Source organism: Paroedura picta, chromosome 1 (genome assembly GCF_049243985.1).
Source record: "Paroedura picta isolate Pp20150507F chromosome 1, Ppicta_v3.0, whole genome shotgun sequence".
NCBI lineage: Eukaryota > Metazoa > Chordata > Lepidosauria > Squamata > Gekkonidae > Paroedura > Paroedura picta.
Window position 1 is genome coordinate 11324034 of NC_135369.1, and position 17746 is coordinate 11341779.

General features: G+C 53.5%; 1 protein-coding gene across 2 annotated transcripts in view; it reads right to left on the reverse strand.

The window, feature by feature from the left end:
- The window catches only part of CRTC2 (CREB regulated transcription coactivator 2), a 53224-nt gene that overhangs the window by 11672 nt on the left and 23806 nt on the right, over positions 1 to 17746 (reverse strand). Inside the window, exons 5-12 of one of the 2 annotated variants that reach the window (XM_077321345.1) lie at positions 16673 to 16741; positions 11836 to 11939; positions 10079 to 10108; positions 8058 to 8140; positions 5963 to 6012; positions 5187 to 5431; positions 4822 to 4857; positions 3705 to 4177 (exon numbers count right to left, since the gene is read on the reverse strand). In XM_077321345.1, coding sequence (XP_077177460.1) covers positions 3705 to 4177; positions 4822 to 4857; positions 5187 to 5431; positions 5963 to 6012; positions 8058 to 8140; positions 10079 to 10108; positions 11836 to 11939; positions 16673 to 16741 — 1090 coding nt within the window. The remainder of the gene's footprint in view (positions 1 to 3704; positions 4178 to 4821; positions 4858 to 5186; positions 5432 to 5962; positions 6013 to 8057; positions 8141 to 10078; positions 10109 to 11835; positions 11940 to 16672; positions 16742 to 17746) is intronic. The other variant, XM_077321356.1, reaches the window with a different exon arrangement.

Genomic DNA, 17746 nt, shown 5'->3' on the forward strand with positions numbered 1-17746 from the left:
AGCAGCAGCTGTGTAGTGCCATGCTGAGGGGGAGCCCCAGCCATGGTGCTCGCTGGTGAGCACCAAAGGTGAGCCAGCGGCAGAGTGGCAGGGCAGCCCCCAAGGCAGCTGCTGGGAAGGACGACGAGCCACGGCCCGGTACCGACTGACCCACGAACCGGTACCGGTCTCCAGACAGGGGGTTGGGGATCACTGTCCCAAGGGATGAACTGCAACTAGAAAGCATTTCTTGGTGAAGTTCATTAGCTAGTCCATTCGGAAGTGTTTTTTTTCCTGTGGCTGAGTGGAGTTCATTAGAAAGTCCACTAGTCATCTTGCCATGGCCTACCTCTGAAGACTGGTAGCCGAACTGTCGATTCCTCCAAATAATGAACCCAAACCAAATGGAGATCTGTAGGCTAAATAAATATTCTAAAGCATTTATTCATTTGTTTCTTCTTTATTATGATTTCACAATATTAATCAACAAAAGTCCCAAGAGATCTATGTGAATGTTCAAAAATGTTTTATGTAAACCGCCCAGAGCCGTAGGGAAGGGCGGTATAAAAATATAAATAAATAAATAAAATCTATTTTCATATTTTCCATTTCTTAAATATGATCAACAGCCAAAACGGCATTCCAGGTATCCTGCCCGTTTTCCTGCACCTTTGCCAGAGATTCTTAATCTTAATACTCAGTTTTATTGCATATCACATCAGCTCCTGCTCATAGAATCAGAGAATCAGAGAGTTGGAAGGGACCTCCTGGGTCATCTAGTCCAACCCCCTGCACTATGCAGGACGCTCACAGCCCTATCGCTCATCCACTGTCACCTGCTACCCCCATGAACCTTCCCCGAATCAGCCTCTCCATCAAATGGCTCTCCAGCCTCTGTTTAAACATTTCCAAACATTCCTGCTTGCAAGAAACGAATGAATAAATACTTGAGAACGTTTATTTAGCCTACAGTTCTCCTTGTTTGGGTTCACTACCTCTGAAGACGCCCGTCACAGTCACTGGCAAAGTGTCAGCCACGCTGCCCGGAAAAATCCACAACAACCAGCGGACTCCGTCCATGAGAACATTTGACCATCCCGCTTCATGATTCCTGTTTTGGAAGTGCACAAGAGTGGCACGTGCAAACTATGCCAATCCTCCAAACCAGGGGTAGTCAACCAACCTGTGGTCCTCCATGGACTACAATTCTCATGAGCCCCTGCCAGCATTTTCTGGCAGGGGCTCATGGGAATTGTAGTCCATGAACACCTGGAGGACCACAGGTCGACTACCCCTGCTCCAAACCACGGCTTGAAGTTTGGGAACATGCGACTGTCTCCCCTCTTCGACCTCCCTGGTTCTGCTCTGCATGTAAACTCAGAAGGGAAACTCAGCCGTGGACTCAGAAGCTGACCACAGACTGGCCAATTCAGACGGGGTGACAAGTTGTTGTCCGAAAACCAGGAAGTGGAGGAGAAAACTTGCAAGGGAGGTGGACAGCTGTGGCCACCCCATGATCTACTCCCAAATCAGGATTATGAGGATGAGAAGGACTCCAACTGGGGCAAGGGAGCTCGTCCCACTGCGGAGATCAACAAAAGCCTCCTTTTCCTTTCCAGAATTCAGGGGACCTCAACTGGCCATGGGATGATGTTATGGGATGGTGTTCCCCCCCCCTCCTAGAGAAAGGAGCCCCACCGGTTCTCACACTTGGCATTCAGGGCCGTGTGCCGAGTGAAATGGTTCCTTGCTCACTCTGGTATCAGCTTATTGTGCCTGACTAGGCAAAAGAAGCCGCTGCTGAAAACAGCAGGGATGCTTTTAATAGGTTAGCGTCAATGTGTGGGGCTAATAAAGGGCAAAGGTTGACAGGTCCCTCCTGGCAACCGATGCGGGATGGAGGGGGACTTACCGGGAGCAGCAGCGAGGCCCATTTGATGTGCTTATGCCACTGATCACATGACCCACAACTGACGTCACCACTTCCGGGATGTCAACAGCGACCCTCTCTCGTTTGAGCAAATACTCTATGGTGAATTTGACTTCTACCATACAGTTTTTGCCCAAATCCTAGCACAGTGCTCTGATGACCTGGGCGTGATGATGTCACTTCCAGGTCAAGCAGGCAGTGCTGTAAACATGTACTGCACATCAGATGCATTTCCCTCTTTTTTTTGGGGGGGGGGGTAAGTTTCCCCTCAGTGACGGGACGGCGGGCCCTGGCAGCGAGGCACCCCCATCTCCACCAGGATCTGGGAACACTGTGTGTGGCAGAGGCTCCTCCCACTCCCGTCTAATATTAATCGGCTGGCTTCCATGTACCCAATCTGCCAACAGTGAAAGACCATCATGGGCAAAGATCCTTCCCTGGATTCTGAGCCTCTTGGCACCAGGGAAGCATACTACCATTAGTGGAACAGAGCCACTACAAGCTGCCTTCTGGTTCCCAAGGCTCTTCTTCCAATCCTACAGTCTGTTTCCCCACTGCCCAAACCCGGCACTCTGTTCATGACCAGCTCATGCGTGCCAAAATGCATGAGTCCTCCCTTCATCTACCCAGCAGGTGGCACAATAGCTCCACTGCTACACGAGCCATTGGGCACAGTGTAGGAAGGATAAATAAAATGTCTCTTTATTGTGTTTCCTTTAGACAGTGATGGAAGTTGAGGCTGAAAGCGGAACAAGGCGTCGGTACGTCCTTATTCCAAAGAGATTTGCTCAGCAACAAAGCCCTACAAGGCAGGGGTAGTCAACCTGTGGTCCTCCAGATGTCCATGGACTACAATTCCCATGAGCCCCTGCCAGCATTTGCTGGCAGGGGCTCATGGGAATTGTAGTCCACGGACATCTGGAGGACCACAGGTTGACTACCCCTGCTATAAGGTACAGGAAACGGTTCCTGAGAAGGAAGCGAGCTCAAAGGGGCTGCTATAGCTATGCTAGCTTTAAGTGCATCAAACTGACCGCTCAAACAGCAAAAGCTAAAGCAGCCCCTTTGAGCTTCCTTCCTTCCTAGAACTGCTTTGTATGCCTCATAGGGTTTTGTCGCTGACATACCAGCACCTTGTTCAGCTTCCCGTGTCCTTCTTTAAAGGAGACACAATAAAGAGACTTAACTTCATCGAGCTCCTAAGACCTAAATTCGGCCACACAAATTTAGCTGGCTATGCTATATTGGGTTCATGTCCTCTTATAGTGACTTTGCTACACAGGCCATTCGAACAGAGGCAGTAGCTGAAAACAGAGGAGGAGGAGAAGAGTTGGTTCTTATATGCCGCTTTTCTCTACCTGAAGGAGTCTCAAAGCGGCTTGCAGTTGCCTTCCCTTCCCTGTCCCCACAACAGACACCCTGTGAGGTGGGTCAGGCCGAGAGAGCCCTGATAATTACTGCTCAGTCAGAACAGCTTTATCAGTGCCATGGTGAGCCCAAAGTCATCCAGCTGGCTGCATTTGGGGGAGTGCAGAATCGAACCCGGCATGCCAGATTAGAAGTCCGCAATCCTAACCACTACACCAAACTGGCTCTCGGAAAGACTATTTACCATCTCCACCTCTACTCCAGAGAACCGAGACCCACCAGGTGTAGGAGGGGGTGCTTCCCCCCCTTGAAAGTGGAGATGAGATGGTAGCAGGACACAACAGAAAAAGAAAGAAAAAGACAGACAGACGGCGGCGGGAGGGAGCACGAGGGGGCGCCCGAGCGCCCATCTGCGGCTCATGCATACCTGTGTGATGGAGGACAAGGTGGGAGGCATAGTTGGCGAGAACTGTTTTGGGTGCTGCCTTCTGGAGTCTCCACCCATGGGGAGGGTGAGGGGGCTGAGCGGTACCCTGCGCCGGGGCGAGGCGTTTAGGGGGGCGTAAGAGGGGGCGGCGGGAGAGGAAGCGGAGGAGGGGGAGGGGGAGCCGCTGAAGCTGGGCTGCTGGCCGGCGGGGTTGCTGGCGGGGTGGTTGGGGGCGGGCGGCCCCGCCGGGCCACTCAGGGAGGTGGGGAGCGAGGGGGTGCTGAGGGAGGAGGAGAGCGAGGGGGTGCTGAGGGAGGACGGGAGGGACTGGTTGCTCATGGAGGAGGGGATGGAGGAGCTGCTGGGGGAGGAGCGCAGCGAGGGGTTGCTGAGGGAGCCCTGCAGACAGGGGTTGCCCAACGCGGACTTGAGGCAGGGGTTACTGAGGGAGCTCTGCATTGGTGAGCACAGCCCTGTGGGGAAAAAAGAAAAAAAAAAGAAAACCAAAGGTGAACACACACGCACACGCCACAATTTACCCACAGACACACAGCGCTCGGTCCCCGCCGTTGCCTTCCCCGGGCCTGGGAGGGGAAGGGGGAACGGCGGAGGGCCTCGAGCGCACGGCAATGGAGGCGGGAACGTAAAACATGGAATGGAACATCCAATAGGTGGGGTGGGGCGTGGCAGGGGGGGAAGGCCTCTCCAAGGCGGCCCGGCCGTAGCAGAGGGAATGGGGAGTCCTACCAAAAAGGTCAAGAAACTACGGGAAATGGGAGGCGTGGACTTGCAGCATTATGGTCAACTCTGCCTCCTCGGCAAAGGAAGGGTCTTCAGAGAAAGGTGCCCTCGGAGATTAAGCGAGGGGCAACCTGGATGGGCGGCTGGTCCATAGGGATCCGTGCTGGCAAGAAGGGTTGCATCGGCAGAAGGGGTCCACAGGAATGAACCCGGGGCCATCTTGGGGGTGTCGTCCCAACAGAGGAACGGCCTTTCCCGAAATATTCGCCAGGCAGAGAACTATTTCCTCCGGCCCTGGCTAGACACACTGCCTTTGCCCTGTCTCGCTACCTTGTGCTCGGTGAATCATTGGCAAATTCCGTCTTTCTTTTTTTACCTTGTTTCGGACCCACAGTATGCCACCTCAGTTGCGCTGTGGGAGAAAAAGGGTTTAAGTCTCAGCTATTTAAGACACAAGAAGCTCGATCGCACAAAACCTTCTCAATTCCTTCTCCCCGCCCCCCCCCCAAAAAAAAAAAGAGAGAGAGAAAAGCTTTTGTGAAATGAGGAAAGCTTAAATTTGGTATCTGTTTTGCTGGGACTGGGGTTGGATCCCTAGGAGAAAAAATCCATTTTAAAGCAAGCAATGGTTTCAAAAGATGCTGGCTAAAGGGCGCCTGGCTTGTCTACACACCCTGCCCTCCAGCCCCACTCTGAGGCCCACGCAAAGGCTAAACCCGCCCCTCAGGCAAGCAAACTCACCAGGCGAGTCGTAGCCGGGTCCGAGCCCCAGGTTGCCGCTGATGCCCAGGTGCGTCATGGTGCTGGCCAGGTTGCCGGTGCTGCTCCCGCCGCTCAAGCTGGGGTACGCCGACTCCTCCGGGTCCAGAGGCGTGGGCAGTGGGGACGGAAAGTGCAGGTTGGTGAGGTCTGGGAGGGAGCCCCCCGTATTGAGGGTGGTGGGGATCAGAGGCATGTTGGCAGGCTGGTCTGGGGATGGGAAGATGCTGCAAGACAAGAGAGGCGTCTCAGGAGGAAGGCAGCGGCCGCCCGCCCCCCTTTCTAAGCAGCACGGCTCAGCCTGGTCGGCAGTGAGACGTCCAGATCCAACCTCCAAGAATGAGCTCTACCGCAGGATTCGGATCCAGGTCACGCTCGCCCCCCGTCCTACCCAGCACACCACTTCACAAAGGTTACGGGGCAAGAAACCGTCACGTTTCGCATACAGAACTCAACAACGGGGGGTGAGGAGAAGAAGAGCTGGTTATTTATACCCCGCTTTTGACTACTCGAAGGAGTCCCAAAGCGGCTTATAATCACCGTCCCCTTCCTCACCCCACAACAGACATTCTAGATAACGCTGAGAGAGAGCTCTGAGAGAACTGTGACTGGTTCAAGGTCATCCAACAGGCTGCCCTGGGGAGGAGCGGGGAACAAATCCCGTTCTCCAGATTAGAATCTGCCTATCCAGATTAGAGTCTGACATCATTCCCCTCCACTACCCACCGGGGGAAAGGGAGCCTCGGCTTGGAACTTACTGGATCCCGGGAACCTCACAGGATCTTGGACGGGCGGATGACGAGGAAAGCTGAGGAAGACAGAAAAGAGGAATTGTTACAAGCAAGTACCAGGGGCCTGGCTCTCAACGCCAACACTGACTGCCAATGGTCACAGCCTGCACTGATTCAAGGGCTGTCCAGCAGCTGCAAGGCTCACCAAAGAATAAAAAAGCTTCACTTCCTTGGCCACTTCCACAAATGGCACAAGCAACAGCCCAGTGTGGCCAGGCTCGTGACCCCCACACAACCTCCCTGTGGGGTAGGCCAGGACCGGCATTCCTATATACCTCCCCCCTTCCATTTGATATCTTGCCCTTCTTTGCAGATTGGGTCTGAGCTCTGCTTAATGTTTGGATACCGAATCTGCTTCAGAGCAGTTTGACTCTGCATGTCGGGTTAGACCGTGCAGAACTGGACCTTTAAGGTCAACTTAATTGGCCACGGCATGAGGCAGCTGCTCGCCTGGGTCTCACTTCTAATCGCCAGAGGCGAGCAGGCCAATGAAACTGAAGCATCTCTCTCCGCCTGGTAACTGAAGCCAGATTCCCCGTGCGCTGCGGAAAAGACTGTGCTTCGGAACCGGTGGGAGCCGATTCGGGTAACCACAGTGGACGACTAAAGCCAGAGAGATCCATTCTGAACGCAGCTGCCCATGTTGGCTGAAGCAGTCACTCTCTCCTGTTGGCCCTTCCTGCCCACAGAAAGCCTCTCCCACCGATTGCTTCTCCTTTCTGCAGCGTTGGCATATTTACATTTAGCATCCTGAAGGAGGATGGGAAAAAAATTCCCCCCTCTAGGTGAAGACAGGGCCATGCTTGGCTTGCGTTTTGTCCAGAAATGGACTTTCGTGTTTCTAGCCCAAAGTCATGCAAGGACTGCTGGTGGCACAATTTTATATTTGCAGAAGAAACTTTGGTGTGTGTGTGTGTGTTTGAGGAGGGGGGTTGGTGGTGGTTGCTGGACACTTCCCCTCCTGACCTCCAGACAAATCTCTGACCCACAACATTCCAAGGGACCAAGCCCTATGAAGATAGGTTGAGGGACTTGGGAATCTTCAGCCTGGAGAAAAGGAGGTTGAGAGGGGACATGATAGCCCTCTTTAAGTATTTGAAAGGGTGCCACTTGGAGGAGGGCAGGATGCTGCTCCCATTGGCTGCAGAGGAGAGGACACGCAGTAATGGGTTTAAACTTCAAGTACAACGATATAGGCTAGATATCAGGAAAAAAAATTCACAGTCAGAGTAGTTCAGCAGTGGAATAGGCTGCCTACGGAGGTGGTGAGCTCCCCCTCACTGGCAGTCTTCAAGCAAAGGTTGGAGACACACTTTTCTTGGATGCTTTAGGATGCTTAGGGCTGATCCTGCGTTGAGCAGGGGGTTGGACTAGATGGCCTGTATGGCCCCTTCCAACTCTATGATTCTATGATTCTATGATCCTGCGTTGAGCAGGGGGTTGGACTAGATGGCCTGTATGGCCCCTTCCAACTCTATGATTCTATGATTCTATGATCCTGCGTTGAGCAGGGGGTTGGACTAGATGGCCTGTATGGCCCCTTCCAACTCTATGATTCTATGATTCTATGATCCTGCGTTGAGCAGGGGGTTGGACTAGATGGCCTGTATGGCCCCTTCCAACTCTATGATTCTATGATTCTATGATCCTGCGTTGAGCAGGGGGTTGGACTAGATGGCCTGTATGGCCCCTTCCAACTCTAGGATTCTATGATTCCCTTCTCCTCCTCCCATATGCATATCCAAAAAAGCAAGCCAGAAGCTTCAGGGTTAGGCATAGATCCATTCAGCAGAATGTTCCAAATGCTTGGGGAGGGGGGGGGAAGGGTGTTTGCTACTGGAGATGGCTCCATGAGCTCCTGCCCCACTGTTCTGGCAGAGAAAGAAAACAAATTCTTTGGAAAGCCTCAGGATCTACGGAGTTACGTTGTCTTTTTCTTGCTTGCACATTTCCCTCCCTGAAGGCAAACAGATCCCCTAGGGTCGGAGAGCCACAGCGCTGCCCCCAGCAACACGGTCTCCCCAACTCCAGAGGAGTTTTGTTAGCTTGGCCCTTCGCTCACCTTTTTGGTGTCCCAGGGCTTCAGCAGCTGCTTGCCGTCGTCTGGGAGGCTCTCCTCAATGGAAGGCACTTGGAAAACAAACACTGGGGGAGAGACAGGACAGCCGGTCAGCAGGCCAGGCACGGAAAACGCAAAGGGACCGAAATGAAACTACACTTCCCAGCATGCTCTGGCACCACCACCACCCCTGCAAATGCTAGAGGAGTCAAAACCAGAGAAAAATGATATGGAGGAATGGGGGGGGGGGGAGGTGTGGAATCCCAACCAGTCCTTTCCACTAAGAAGAAGAAGAAGAGTTGGTTCTTATATGCCGCTTTTCTCTACCTGAAGGAGTCTCAAAGCGGCTTCCAATAGCCTTCCTCTCCCCACAACAGGCACCCTGGGAGGGAGGTGAGGCTGAGAGAGCCCTGAGATTCCTGCTTGGTCAGAACAGCTTTATCAGGGATGTGACTAGCCCAAGGTCACCCAGCTGGCTGCATGTGGGGGAGCGCAGAATCGAACCTGGCATGCCAGATTAGAAGTCCGCACTCCTAACCACTACACCAAACTGGCTCTCTCAACATTTTTACCCTTCGGAAACCCCTGAAATATTCTCCAGGCTTCGAGAAACCCCAGAAGCGGCGCGACTGTGCAGAATATGGTTGGGAAGCAGAGCTGTGGACACGCCCACCTGGGGCTCCTCCTCTTCCCACCCACCCCAGGCCCATCTCTGGCCATCTGGGGAGAGGGAAGTAGGTCGATATATGATCATATCACCCGATAAACTTTTAACCATTTTTATCTTTATATAGAGAGAAGATATTATCTTGACCCTGATTAAGAGAGTGCGTGCTAAGATAAGGCGGTGTCCAGAGCAAGGAAGAAAGTATTTTAATGTGAAAACAATAAACGTAATAAATAAATGAATAAATGAATGAATGAATAAATGAATGAATTAATAAATTAATTTCAAGGACTCCGTTGCTGGATCTCAAGCAGGGGAGAGCGAGCTCATTTTCTTACAGGAGTGCTTTTGGCTTCTGGGGCGGGGTGGGGTGGGGGGGAGGAACCTGCTCTTCCAGATGCAACCCACTCCCGGGAGGAGTGGAGCAAATGCATCCGGGCCGTGCCCTGCTCCTGCCCATGGCTCCAGCTGTTCTTCGTAATCAGATATTAATCATTTCCATGAACCGCTTTTGAGAACTCTCCTGCTTATTATCTTAGTGGAAGCCTAGTCCCCCTGCTTCACCTTCCCCCAAATACCTCCAGACTGCAGTCTGGGGGGACTTGAGGCCGATGGCGGACAGCAAGTGAGATTGCCAGCTTGGGATTTCTCCGCTCACGCCTTGGTCTTTCGGCTACGTCCGCCTTCGGCGCTATGAAGCTTTAAAACTGAGCCCAGCCAGCTCCTGTGAGGAAGGCAAAGCGCTCTTGAAGGCAAGCCAGGAGAGGGTGACCCAAAGCACACAAAAGAAGCCATGTTGGATCAGGCCAATGTCCCCTCCGGTCCAACCCTCTATGTTACACAGTGGCCCAAACCCAGGAACTGTCAGGAGGTCCACCCGCGGGGACAGAACTCTAGAACCTCCTCCTACTGTCGTCCCCCAAGCACCAAGAAGACAGAGGGTCTCTGGCCCAAAGAGAAGAGAGAAGCCATGTTGAAGACTGGCAGTCTTCAAGCAAAGGTTGGAGACACACTTTTCTTGGATGCTTTAGGATGCTTAGGGCTGATCCTGCGCTGAGCAGGGGGTTGGACTAGATGGCCTGTATAGCCCTTCCAACTCTATGATTCTATGATTCTATGATCCTGCGTTGAGCAGGGGGTTGGACTAGATGGCCTGTGTGGCCCCTTCCAACTCTATGGTTCTATGATTCTATGATCCTGCGTTGAGCAGGGGGTTGGACTAGATGGCCTGTGTGGCCCCTTCCAACTCTATGGTTCTATGATTCTATGTTGGATCAGGTGAACGGCCCCTCCTTTGCAACATTCGGCTAAAACCCAGGGGCACGTCGGTGGAATTGCTTTAGAACTGACAACTTACCTTTGCTATCAACGTCCCCATCCAGGTAACCTGAAAACAGAGATGAAAGAGTATGGTCAGGGGCCGGGACTTAATACGGGGCTTCTATTCAAGCAGCCCCTTCAGACAATCTTGGCTGCCTATTTTTTGCCCTGTGGAACTGAGGGTGGCGTAGACGGTTTTCCTTCGTTTCACCCTCACAACAACCATGCCAGGTAGGCTTGAAGCCCCGAGCACCTTGCCCAAGGGGAGCACCGTTTCTGAGCGGGAATGAGAACGTGGGGGGGCCCATCGGTCGTAGCCCCCTCCTGTCGTTGCCCTCACAGCTACAATGTTCCAAGGAATATGAATTACTACAGTAGTTCTAGCCTCGAGGACAGAGATACGCTCCATAATGCTGCACGCTGCCCTGAGTTCAAGAGGGACGGCCTATACATCTAAATAAATAATAATAAAGACAATATTGAGTGCAGAGGAAGGTTGGGAAATCTTGGGGGATTTGGGGGCGGAGCCAGGAGTGGGCAGGATCTGGGGTGAGGAAGAATCTCAGCGGAGGATAATGCTATGAAGCCCACCCTCTGAGGCAGCCATTTTCTCCAGAGGAACCGAGCCCTGTGGCCTGGAGGTGAACAATAATTCCAGGGGATGCCCAGGTCCCACCTGGAGGCTGGCATCCCTAGAGAGCTGGCACATCACTCGGGAAGCTGTAAGTACCTCAGAACAGTGGTTCCCAACCTTTTTTCGGCTGGGGACCAGCAGGGCGACGGCCGCGCCTGCGCATCGCGCCTGCGCGGTGCGGCCCTGATTCCCTCTCCCCCCCCTCCCCCCCGCAGTAAGAAGCTTCCCGGGCTGCAAGCTTGCGGCCTGGGAAGTTTTTTACTGCGGGGAGGGGCAGGGAGAGGGAACTGCGGCCCGGTGCCCTGGCCTTTGCGGCCCGGCACCGGGCTGCTGACCGCAGGTTGGGGACCACTGCCTCAGAACACACCGAGGGGGAAGCGGGAAGGAAACCATAAACTGACTCTGCCCAGGGAAGGGTGTGTGTTTCATTTTTCAACGGCCCAAGTCTCGGGAGCGGAAAGATCCACTGATGCATTCGTCCATCACGTGCAAAGCTGGACGGAAAGCCGGGCCCGTTTGGAAGACCCTGTCCAAAGCTCTTTCTACGCTCTACTCCTTCCCCACCATCATTTTATGCCCTCCCCTTTTTCCTAGGTGGGAGGCCAGTGCACCTGAGGGGATCACCTCTCTGCTTACACTCCCCAAAGAGCCTTACACTTTGGTACTTCCAACCTCCTGGTGATCCCTGGCCCCAGGGAAGCTCGCTGTGCCTCAACCAGGGCCAGAGCTTTCTCCATCCAGGCCCCCACTTGGCGGAACGGAGATTCCCGAGGAGATCAGGGCCCTGACGGAACTTGAACAGTTCCGCAGGGCCTGCAAAAGGGAGCTCTACCGCCAGGCATTTGGTTGAGGTCCACCTGAACCACCCCTTCCCACAGGCCTTCCCCCCTGTGGCTTTCTCCTACGGCACCCACTGCAGTCCCGCCCAATCCACTGGGCAATCAGAATGCGTTCATTTAATGTTCTCCATAGTTTCCTACTGTTCTATGGTGCTTGTTGTTATCACTTTATTGTTAATCTAAGTTATCTGTATTGTTTCTGTTGTATGTGAGCCGCACTGAGCCTTCGGGGAGGGCGGTATATGAATGAATGAATGAATGAATGAATGAATGAATGAATACAAAGAAACAAACAAACAAACGAAAAGAGAACTGACTCACCAGGCTTGCGGTTTGGAGGGGGGACGCCCTGGGAGGGCCCCAGGTACGCGTCCTGCGGGTTTGGGTTCATTACGCTCGTGTGCAGGGCAGAGTCGGAATTTGTTCTGGGGGGGGGCAAAGAAAACCATTATTACAATCATTGTTATTATTTAAAAAAACAGAGCCAAGTAGAAGCCCCATGGGTCAGGCACGAGACAGAAGCTGGCGGGGAGCTACAGCGACAAGATGGCGGCACAGCAGTCTGCCTCAGGAGGGCCTGCTAAATTCAGAAGGGGAGGAAATTAACTGCGGAACTAGAAAGTGCAGACGCATTTGCCGGGGGGGGGCTTTTGGTGTTGCACCCCTTGTGTTTCAAGTTGCGTAACACAGAAAGCCTCCCCCCCTATACTGGCAAATGCGGGCTGCACTTGCTAGTTTCAACGTTGTTGATGTTACAGTCTATATAATGTTCAATGTAAACTGCCCAGAGCTGCAAAGAAATGGGCGGTATAGAAATCTAAATAAAATAAATAAATGAATATATTTCCCCTCGTTCTATATTGAACAGGCCCTCCTGAGGCAGATCATGGCGCCAATTTCCAAAACGGGCAGGGTCTGTCCATCTTTCACATTCATACCCGGTTCTAGATGGAGGTGGGCGTCCGTGTGAGTCTCTCTGCAGCGGGAGAAAAAGAGCCAGAGTCCAGCAGCATCTCCGAGACTAACCAAATTCCGCAGGGCCTGCATAACTACTTGGGAGACCTGCAGTTGTCCCGGAAGCTCCTCCAACACGACCTGTTCCGTTTCCAAGGGACGCGTATGCGTCGATTGTGTTTGCCAAGCGAATTTCTTCTTTCCTAACAGTTTCTTAATTTTCCCTTGAGGGAATCCCAAGGCTCTCGAAACTGCCTAGCAATCTTCCGTTGTTTTAAAAAACTTTGTTTTAAATGGTTTGGAGCAGAATGGACCTCTGGCCTCCTGCCCGAACAGTTAGGGCTCTCCAAAATTGGAAGGTCAGCCTACAATCTGTCTGAAAGGCAGCCGAAGAAAGAGTTGCATGGCCCAGGCGTGGCCGAGATGTGACTCTCTGAAAGCCCATGGACTCCAATTCCCATGAGACCCTGCCAACATACGGCTACTGTGCGTTGCACATGCAAGCTCGGGCAGAGGCTCATGGGAATTGGAGGCCGTGAACATCCGGAGAGCCGCAGATTGACCACCCCTGGCCCTACCTGAACGGGCAGACGTGTGACCTGCCCAAGGTATGGAGTGATGTCCCCACTACTCATCTCAGGATCTTGTTCTCTCGATTTGGCTGTTCATTCACCATCCCCACTCCGGGTAGACAGCAGGTATTTAAGAAGGTCGGGGAAAGGGATAGAAATTAAATAAAGCAACCAAATCCATTCTCCCTTTGCAGCAGACGGTGCTTTATTTAATTTCTATCCCGCCCCTCCCTTCAAGCGGACGCCGGGTGGTGTGTGTGTATATGTATATACGTATACAAGAGAGCCTCTTGTGGTGCAGAGTGGTAAGGCAGCCATCTGAAAGCTTTGCCCATGAGGCTGGGAGTTCAATCCCAGCAGCCGGCTCAAGGTTGACTCAGCCTTCCATCCTTCTGAGGTCGGTAAAATGAGTACCCAGCTTGCTGGGGGGTAAACGGTAATGACTGGGGAAGGCACTGGCAAACCACCCCGTATTGAGTCTGCCATAGAGCTTGCACAGGGGACACCTTTACCTTTACACACACACATTGCCCTTCCCTGAGGGCTTAGGGTGGGTAAGCCCAATTTGCACTGGAGGGCAAATTGTGGCCCTCCAGTTGTCCATGGACTCCAATTCCCATGAGCTCCTGCCAGAGCTTGATTATGGAAAGCATAATAAGCATATGCTGGCAGGGTCTCATGGGAATTGGAGTCCATGGAGGTACAGTGATCCACAATTCGGCCACTGCTGGGCCGTGCAACTCTTTTGTTGGCTCCCACTCAAATTGTAGGCTGACCCTCCAATTTTGGAGAGCCCTAACTGCTCAGGCAGGAGGCTATAGGTCTCCTAAGGGGCTCATGGGAATTGTAGTCCATGGACAGCATTTGCCCACCCCTGCTAACCCACCATAAACATTCTCATTCCAACCTCAAAATCATCCGAATAATCGTAATTAAAACCATTCTAAACCCGCCTCCTTTCCTCTCCCTAGAGGGGGCGATGCAAACATAATTTAACGGTTGGTTGACAATTTGACTGGTGTGTTTAGCGCAGCAGAAGAGCTGGTTTTTCTCCCCCTGCTTTTCCCTGCCCGAAGGAGTCGCAAAGCGGCTGACCATCGCCTTCCCTTCCTCCCCCCCACGACAAGCACCCTGAGAGGCAGGTGGGGCTGAGAGAGCTCTGAGAGAACTGGGACCGGCCCAAGGCCACCCAGCAGGCTGCACGTGGAGGAAGAGAGGGGAACCGAATCCGGTCCCTCCAGGGTGGAGGTCGCAGTTCGCAACGACGGCTCCAAATTCAATATTGCGTCGGGCCACCGAAATAGGCCTGGCAGCTCCGTTTTGCGGGCCCTGCGGAACTGTCCTGGATTGTCTCTTGGCGGAGCATTCCACCAGGCTGGGGGGGAGGGGGGAGCGCCTCTGAAAGGGCCCCATCCTGACGGGGTGGGTGCGCCGAAGTCCCCAGCCCTCTCCCCTCTGCTCTAACTCATCTCCCTCCTGCGCCGGCGAGCTCCCAATTAGAGAGAGGATGACAAAGAGAGGACGCGGCTGGGGATGGGAAGGCCGTGCCAAAATCACAGAATACGCCCGGAGGCAGGGACAAGGGACTATTCTGCAGGGTGGGGGGAGCTCACTTAGCACAAACGCTGGCTTCTAACACCCAGCCTCTCCCCCACCCATCCCGGCACAGCCCCGGCGTTTTAAGGACGCCTTGGGAGGAGGGGGGGGCGAGAAGAAAGATGAAAGGCAAAGGAAACGGCCGGCACATCGCCTGAGGAACCACAAAGGGGGGCATTGTGGGAAGAGCCAGGCGGAGTTGCGTGCCGCGCTCGCCCACAACAAACTCTTAACAGTGAGCTTTCATTCCCCTTGTCCGCTGAAGCAAGCAGAGAACTGGGGAGGGAGGGAGGGAGGGGGTGCGTGAAGCAATGGCTGTCCAGTAACGGGGTCTGGCGTGCAAACGGGGTGGGAGGGCAGGCAGGGAGAGAGCTACGCCAAAGGGAGAGGGGGAGGCGCACCGAGGCAGGGAGCTCTGTGCTTCTAGAAGGATCCGTCTCCAAATTCCAGGATGGGAGCTGATCGGGGTGCAAAGGCCATCCTGTATTCTCAATTCCCGGGCAGAATGAGCATGGATTCGGGGGGGGGGGGGGGGGGGCCTCTCGGCTTTCCACTTGCCCTTGGGAGGAGGAGGGATAAGCCAGCTGTGTGTCTCTACTTTGATTCTGCAACCACACAGACACACAAACAAACAAAAAATAATGCTTGGAACAGCTTTAAAAGGGGGATTAGGTACGTTCGAGAAGCAGAGCAGATCTATTGGGGATTGCTCGTCATGACAGCTATACAGAACCTGCATTGTCCAGGCGCAGTCTACCTCTGGTCCCTGCATGCTGGAGAGGGCTATCTTCAAAGACTGGTTTTTGGGCTTCCTGGAAGCATCTGTGGCAAAGGGGTAGCTGAACCTGGTGAGATTTTTGTCCGATCCAGGAAGGCAGTTCCTATAGTGACCGACACCTGTGACTAGCTAGTGGTAAAACCTCCATGTTCCAAAGCAGTCTACCACTGAATAGGAGTCGTGAAGGCGTGCACAAGCAGTAGGCAAGGGGTGATAACCCGCACACTTTCCCCGTTGAGATAATATGGGATGCTGGACTAAATGGAAACTCGGGTGTCCCCCACAGCAGGTTCTTCCAAGATTGCCAGCAACGTACTTGGTTTTTAAGAAATCAAATTCCTAGTCCTCAGGACTGTAAAGGTAAAACTGAAACCACCAACTGACTGACGCTCTGCAGAACCGCAGAAGGCAGAGATCGTGGGATCGCGGAAAGGACGTCAAACCATTCTGCACAGATTGGATATTTAGAAGTAGAGTTTCCTGTTTTGCACAGGGAATCCAGCTGGAAAAGCCCACTGAAAGAGCATTATCCAACGTGTGCAGAATTGATCTAAACTGGCTGGAGCAGGCCAAGAACATGCACATTTCCTGAATTTACACAGGCTGAAGACCTTGGCAGGATTGGGACTCCTTTGGCAACGGATTCTGGCTTGGTTTTCGAATGCGGGACAGGCTCCTGGTCTCTGACTGCACTCCAGCTGGCGGAGAACTGTGTGCTCTGTGACTGCTTGGCCTGCAGAAGGTCCAAGGTTCAATCCTCGGCACCTCCAGAAAAAAAAAAAGAGCTGTATGACACAGAGTGTTGGACGGGATGGGGCATTGGCCTGACCCAACATGGCTTCTCTTATGCTCTTCTGCCCGGGGCAGGGATGTTCTGCATCCCCAGTGCTTGGGGGTCCACAGTGGGAGAACCTCTGGAGTTTTAGCTCCGCTGGCAATAGTTCTGGGGGATGCGGAATGTTAATATCCTGGGGGGAAAAATGTCTCTGCTCTCATTTAAAACGAGAAGCAAGTTTCTAGACTTCACAGCAACAAAAATATTCTAGCGTGCTTCCCTAGTGCCTGCCTGGAGGGACAGTCCAGTGTGGCAGCGTTCCTTGAACTGGTTTCCACAGGAGTGGCCAAACTGGGGCTCTCCAGATGCCCATGGACCACAATACCCATGAGCCTTGCTTGCTTGGAATGGTCAAGAGAGAGTGAGAGAGAAAGAGGCAAGAGGGGAGGGGAAAAAAAACATGGAATCAAAAATATGGTTCACCTGTTGAGTACCGTCGGCAGCCTAAACAGGTGTCCTTTCTCCGTGGGAAATTTACCCCAGGGCATGGTCCTTTGCAACAAAAAACAGGAGGGTTACTCGTGGGGGGGCGGGGAGGCAGACTGAAGACCCTTCCACCCCCCCCAGGGGATTCATAGTTTGGCAGCACAGACAAAGAGAGAGAGAGAGAGAGAGGAGGAGGAGAGGGGCGGAACAGAAAGGCCGCCAGGGCAGGAGGGCGAGATGGAATGAGCCAAGGGGTGAAAGAGCCGGTGGAAGGGAGGGGAGAATCAGAAGATTTAGGAGCAGAAGAAGGAAGTGGGGAGCAAAGCTGGAGTCCTCTTGGCCCCACGGCCTGCAATGAGATGTGCAGAGCTCCTATCCTCCTCCAGCCCCACCCCCCAGAGGAGATCGTTCCTTCCGAAGGAGGCATACAAACAGGCTTCTGCTGAGGTGTCTCAAGCAGGGGTGGCTGGACGGTGGGCTCCCCAGACGTCCATGGGCTACAATTCCCATGAGCCTCTGTGAGCATGTACTGGCAGAGGCTCATGGGAATTGTAGTCCATGGAAGTCAGGAGAGCCACCGTCCGTCCACCCCTGCCCCATAGTGTTCTTGTGTCTCTCTGCCTCCCCATAGGTCCCTCCCCTCCTTCTGAGGACATCCCCCTGCCACCCCTCAGTTGTGTGGACGTGACCCCTGCCAAGTCCTGTGTCCACAGAGCTGTGGCAGGCTAAAAAGCTGCGATCTTTAGATGGGGAGGAGGAAGAGGAGAAGGAAGAGTGGCACATGCAGACCCACCACCACCAAAGCGCAGAAGGAGTCTGGGAGCAATGGGGGGAAAGAGAAAGGAGCAGATGCAGCGCGAAAATCCTGCAGGATGTGAAACTGTATAACGTCACCCCAATTCGTTTGGACCGCTTGCATGTCCCAAAAGACACTCCCTCCCTCCCCCTCTGGAAGGAAGAGCAGGCCAAGGATCATCCCAGAGCATTCCGAAGCAGTGGTCCCAAACCCCCGGTCCGGGGACCGGTCCCGGTCCGTGAGTCAGTCTGCACCGGTCCGCAGCTACTCCGGCA